This window comes from Hakea prostrata, chromosome 7, assembly GCF_041222555.1.
Source record: "Hakea prostrata isolate BN-2017 chromosome 7, UWA_Hpros_2, whole genome shotgun sequence".
In the NCBI taxonomy this organism is placed as follows: domain Eukaryota; kingdom Viridiplantae; phylum Streptophyta; class Magnoliopsida; order Proteales; family Proteaceae; genus Hakea; species Hakea prostrata.
Window position 1 is genome coordinate 88985 of NC_142606.1, and position 6486 is coordinate 95470.

At 41.3% G+C, this 6486-nt stretch overlaps 1 protein-coding gene across 1 annotated transcript; it reads right to left on the minus strand.

Moving 5' to 3' along the window:
- Window positions 1-807: 807 nt before the first annotated feature.
- On the minus strand, window positions 808-5198 carry BRI1 (Leucine-rich receptor-like protein kinase family protein). The gene has a single exon (XM_089163247.1). It carries the CDS (start codon window positions 5080-5082, stop codon window positions 1480-1482), a length of 3603 nt encoding a protein of 1200 aa, XP_089019373.1. The 5' UTR covers window positions 5083-5198; the 3' UTR covers window positions 808-1479.
- Window positions 5199-6486: the final 1288 nt, after the last annotated feature.

Consider the following 6486-nt stretch of genomic DNA (forward strand, 5'->3'; position numbering starts at 1 on the left):
AGCAAGCAAAGGAGATAGGAATTAAAAAAATGTGGGCGTTAGGCTGGTTCTCCAGATTTGGATTAAATTTAACACTAAAACAGACAAAACCATAGATAGACACACAACATGTCAACACTAAATGCAATAGACAAAATTACAGAAGAAATGGCATTGCTCCACGGGCTCTAGTTGTCAATGAGCTGCCTTGACGATACCCAGATGCTAAAAAAAATCATCCTTATCCTTGCAAGTACATTCCATTCCTTGCAGAACAAGGATTCTTATCCTTACCATACACATTCCCATTCCCTTCTTTCTTTAATGCCACAAAATTCTGTATTTTGATTTCTCCAAGCTGGATTATTGCACAGCCCCAGAACCAAACAATTTACTCCCATTTTCATGCTGAAACTCAATATATATTCAAGATTCAGAGTTTCTGATTGGAGGATGTTTGAGAGCCCAAAATCACGATCTGAATTGGGTTCAGCAATCACCGGAATCCGTACGGATGATGTCCGGCGGGGTCTTATTTTGGTCCGGAATCGGCAAATTCCGACTTAACTCATCTGATTCTGATTTTTAAAACTTTGTTTTCAGATCTAGTTCAATTCTCTGTCTGTTACTGCCTTGAGATTAGTAATGGCCCGACCAGATCTATAATTCTTTATTCTAAGCCTCTTAGGCTTTCTTTTAATGAATTAATATACTAATAGAGGAATCTTTGACCAAAAGACAAGATCACGTACAAAAATGCTATGAATAGGCATCATTGTCCCCTGATTTAAGGATTTCAACAAGATGGATACAATAAATATAAGAAAAAAATTTAGGTGGTGCGTCAGTATTCAGTAATGACCTGCTTCTACGGCGGAGAGAAAAAGATAAAAAAAATTACTCCGATAATGAAAAGGATAAGACAACTTAAACAGGAAAGGAAAAACAAAAGCTCAATAATGAGACCCCAACACTTTCTTTTTTTTGGAAAAATGAGACCCAACACTCATGACCGCAAAAAGAAAGACCCAAAAAACACCAACATGGAAACCAAGAAAGTGTTGTAAGAGCACACTACTCTTAGTCACCCACCAGTGCAAAGTTACAGGCATCGCATTCACAACACTCCTGAGAATTCTGAAACTCTCCCATATGGATTATGGGCTAAAAGATGGGAGTGAAAGTGTGAAACCATGTTAGAAGTTAGAACCCTCTGAAACTATGTATATACACAGACAAAACCCATATAAAAGAGAAAAAAGAAAACTAAATTTGATGTACAAACATAACTAGTAGTTTCTTTTCTAGACAGAGCAAATAAATATGATACATGGATTTATAAAGATACAAAGAAACTTCCATTTCCATAACATTCAGAATGGTGCGTGGAAGGGAAAAATTGAAGCCGATTAATTACTGCCATCATCTTCTTCTGAAAGAAATTTTTTACCCGGCCGTGTAAAAACAAAATCCTTGATTCCATCTGCTGCTGCTGCTCTGCTACGGCTTGCAAAGCTCAGGCGCTTCCTTTATGCTCATCTCTACTGTTGCAAAACTGTCATCCCCAACTGTCGAGCAGGAATCAATGCCTGAACCTGCCTGAATTTCCTTAAACATAGCCATTACTTGAATCATCGTGGGTCTTCGCCATGGTCGATCATCCAAGCATGCACAGGCAACCTTTAGGTGTTGTAGTAGCTCTATCTCCAAGCTTGGGTCCTCTTTTATAAGCTCAGGATCAAATACGTCACTTATTCTCAACTTTGCATGCTGCTTCACCCACCCTACTAGGTTGTTGTCCCCAAAGTCAGCTGAATCAGTTGGCTGCTTACCGGTAAGCAGCTCAAGGAGAACCACACCATAGCTATAAACATCACCCTTGGTGGAGCATCTAAAACTCTGATAGTATTCAGGTGGAACATAACCTGGGGTACCTGCAAGTGTGCTGACACTCAGGTGAGTGTCCATTGCACTCATAAGCCTTGCCATTCCAAAATCTGATACCCGGGCTTCCAAGTTCTCATCAAGCAGGACATTGCTTGACTTCATGTCCCTGTGAATTATGTGCGGGATGCAGTTGTGGTGGAGAAAAGCTAAGCCCCTAGCAGCCCCAATGGCAATTTTCCGTCTTGCTGCCCAATTCAACTTGATTCCAGCCTTTCTCCTGTCATGCAGGACATCTTCTAAGCTGCCAAACCGCATATACTCATACACCAAGAGCCTCTCTTCCCCAACTTTGCAGTACCCCAAGAGAGGGACAAGGTTCCGATGCTTGATCTTCCCAATGGTCTCCATTTCCGCAGTGAATTCCCTATCACCTTGTCCACTAACATGAATTAGTTTCTTGATGGCTACAACGCTTTTGTCCTTGAGCTGGGCTTTATACACATCACCAAAGCCACCAGAGCCAACAAGGCTATCGTTATGGAAACCATTGGTGGCTTCAAGAAGATCGGCAAATGTGAGCTTCCGAAGAGGCTTCTCAAATGTTGCCAAATTGATGCTTAATGCCTCTCGTGCACCAGTTAGCTTCCAGCTGACATTTGCAGTGCCTGATTGAGAATGGCTATCAATGTAGAGATCCAGGGCAGCATCCTTCTTCTTTCTCCTCTTCCTGCTCTCAATAGCAACTATAATCAAACCAAATATGCAGAATAGTGAGAACAATAGGCCCATTGCCACACCTCCAGCCAGAGATGTTTGCCTTCGACGAGACTTGTGACGCTGGAGATTGGATGCACTAGAATCCTCTCCACAGGGAGCGAGCGGATAACCACACAAACCAGGATTATTTGCATATCTTGCTGCTGGAAAAGTTGCTAACTGACCCGATTCAGGAATTACTCCAGAGAGGTTGTTGTAAGATAGATCAAGCTCAGAAAGCATAGAGAGACTGGACAAAGAAGTGGGGATTGGACCATCAAGTTTATTGTGAGAAAGATCAAGAACTCCGATAGTCCTTAAGCTTCCCATTTCTGGAGGGATGGGACCAGAGAGGTTGTTGTGGCTCAAATTCAGAATAAAGAGATAGAACATTACCCCAATATCGCTTGGAATGTTACCTTCTAACATATTGTAGGACAGATCAAGAAAAATCATGGAGCCATTGTTGTTGAACGTATACGCTGTGTTTCCCATGTAGACTCTTGTAAAATTGCATTGGTGCCTCTTTGGAACTCTGCTCAACCCATCCTGTCTGATTCCAGCAAACTCAAGGAGGTTTCCAGATCCATGGCAGCTGCTACTCCCGTCATTCTTAAGATACACATACCTCTTCCCCGCAATAAGTCCAACAGCAATCTTACCCGACTGTTTGACAAGGGTTGTAGGTATTGTTCCAGTCAAACGATTGGTATTGAGATCCAACCATATAAGGCTCCGGCACTCCCCAATCTCCGATGGAATACTGCCAGAGAACAAGTTGTTTCCTAGGTTGAGGATCGCAAGATTGCCTAGCCCACCAATCCATGCCGGTATCTCACCACTCAACTGATTGCTCGACAATGATATCCAATTCAGATTGGAACAGTTGCTCAACCCAGCAGGAATTGCTCCCGTCAACTCATTGTTGTCAAGGATTAGATTCTCCAGCGTCCTGATGTACATAAGCTCCTCGGGTATCTCACCTTGAAACTGATTGAGCCACATTATTAGATCCCGGAGCTTAGACAGGGATCCCAAGCTGGAAGGGATCTTCCCTGTGAGGTAGTTGAAGCTGAGATCAAGAGAAATCAGGTTGGAGCAGTTACTGAGAGTGGGCGGAATAGTGCCCGTTAAAAGATTGTTCTGAAGATACAGCTCCCGCAAGCTGTTTTTAGGGTCTTGACACAACCCAGGAGGGATTACTCCGGAAATATTATTGGAACTGAGATCCAACAACTCCAAATTTGTAAGATTTGACAACAAAACCGGCACATTACCGACGATATTATTGTAAGAAAGAACAAGTTTCTTCAAGCTCTTCAGTTGAACAAGCGTTTCAATTGGGAATTGACCAGAGAAGTTGTTATTGGAGAGATTAATGGATTCCAAAGAAGAGCACGAACCCAAATTAGAAGGAACCGCACCGTACATGTGATTGGAAGAAAGATCGATTTCAAGAAGATTTGGGCATGCATCAGCAAGATGTTGAGGTATTTTGCCTTGGAAATTGTTGCCGGAAAGAAGAAGAAACTGCAAATTCCCGCTAGGAAAAGCCGGAATGTTGCCCGAAAATTGGTTGCTCGAAACGTTTAAGAAGTTAAGCTGCTGACAACCGGAAAGTGGCACGCCGATATCGCCGGCGAATTTGTTCCCCGAGATGTCGAGGTGCTGCAAAGCAGAGCAGTCGCCAAGAGATGGGACGTCTCCTGAGAAATTGTTGGACGAGAGATCAAGATATTCCAAAGTCCGGCAATTGGAAACAGGAATATTCCCAGAGATTTTGTTTCCCCCAATAGAGAAGTACTTGAGCTTACTACAATCACCACCGAGAAGCCATGGAATTACGTTATCACCAGAAATCTTATTGTTGGAGAGATCCAGAGACTGAAGCGAGAGCTGTAAACTAGTGGAATCCTTCGTAGCGATAGAGAAATCGAGATTATTGCTCGTAAGATTCAGAGATGTCAAGCTCGAACAAGAAGACAAGCTTGAAATCTCTGAAATCGAACCAGACAACAAATTCCCTGACAGATCGAGGTCGCTCAACATTCCGCCACACCGAGACGCCGAAGCTGAAGTGAGGTTTCCGAAAACACTAGCATTCCTTATCCACAACTTCTCCAGATACTCCAAGCTCATCAGAAACGAAGAAACATACTGAAAGTCAGAGTTCAAAGGAAGAAAACTCAAATCCAGAACCGAAACTCTGGAGTCCTTACAAGTAACTCCGGTGAAATAGCAAGGATCCTGATTCGTGTGCCAGTTCTGAAGCACACTAGGGTTCATAATCTTAGCTTTGAAGTAAAGCAACTGCTGAGCATCTTTTCCACCTCCGTCGAGAACCGCCGGTGTCACTTCTCCGGCGAGAAGAGCAACTGAGAAGATTATCAGGCAGTGTATGAGCTTCTGCAACTCGATTGAATGCAAGACAAAGCAACTGTAACACAGAGTTGGCGCCATAATTTTTTCTGAAATTTCTAGGGTTTGAGTTTCATCATTAGAGGAAATGAGGAGAAAAATCGTAAATGGAGGAGAAAGCAGAAGAGGCCCAAGAGAGTCAAAAGGGCGAGAGTGAAGAAGGTGAGGTATTTATCGGGAACGAGAATGAAGGGAAACACAGCTGGTGGTCACATGCCATGTGAGGGCCCCACACACACTCTCTCTCTCTGTGCGTTTGGGCGTGTGTCTCTCTCTTATGCCTTATGGTATGTTTGGCGTGCGCGCGCGATCTCGACCTATTTGCTATTTGTTGAGAGAATCAAGAAAGTATTAAATTTGGGAGTTTAATTAATTTAAGCTCTTTTCAGGGACTAGGGTTAGGATTTAATTAGTGATCGGGTACTATTTGGAATTATGTGTAAGAACTGTACGTGCGCATCTTTGACCTTAATCCCCACCGTCACTTTCAGCATTAACGGCTAGGGTTGTCGTAATGGTAGACCACTTGCCGTACAACTTGGGAAGTGCATTTTTCGCTAACGAAGGAAATTACATAATTGACCATGACAGAAGAATGTGATACAGGAAATTACCAGAATGTCCAACAAAAAGCTCATTCTATTTTTTTTTTTTCTTTTTGGTTCTTCACAAGAAAAATATCATGTAAATACATATAGACACTCCTAACACAACCACCCCCTCCCCAAAAGAAAAAAAACTACTCATAGAAAAATACGAATGCTTAAAGAAGGATTTGAAAGATTTACAAATTTTTACCATTGCTTTAGGGCCTGTTTGGTTACTTGAGTCTGTAGATTTCAAAAATTTAGAGATTTCAAATCTACAGACTTCAAATCTCTAGAGTCATGGTTCATAAAATTAACTGTTTAAATCCAGAGATTTCACCTCATACCCATAAATCTACAGATTCACATTTTTGTGTAACAATGTGAATCTCTAGATTTCATGAATCTAGGGATTCACACAACCAAACAGGTAAAAATCTCCCATTTGTGAATCCAGAGATTTGAAATCTCTGGATTCACGTAACCAAACAGGCCCTTAAGTATTCTTATTAGGGGTTAGTTGAAGATTAAAGCTTGAATAACACCACTAGAAATCACGTTCAAAGACTATAGTTCAAGCATCTTCAATAGAATAAATAATTAAATTAGTATTATTTATAAATAAAATAATATATATTAATAAAAAAATTAAAAAACCTTTTAACCCCTAGGAGTTGTAAAGGTTTTATCTCTTACCAAATACATTGAAAGGAAATACTGTTGGAATATTGACTAGGAGTAGAGACAAATGAACATAGACTTGAAGAAGTTGAACTACTATAAGTTTCTCGTCTAGTTCTTTACAACTTTGTGTTTGTGTTGACACCTCTATTTTAATACATCTAATGGAAATCTGAAA

Bases quoted from the DNA above. Each gene is read 5' to 3' on its own strand.
- BRI1 (XM_089163247.1), bottom strand. From the start codon at position 5,082: ATGGCGCCAACTCTGTGTTACAGTTGCTTTGTCTTGCATTCAATCGAG.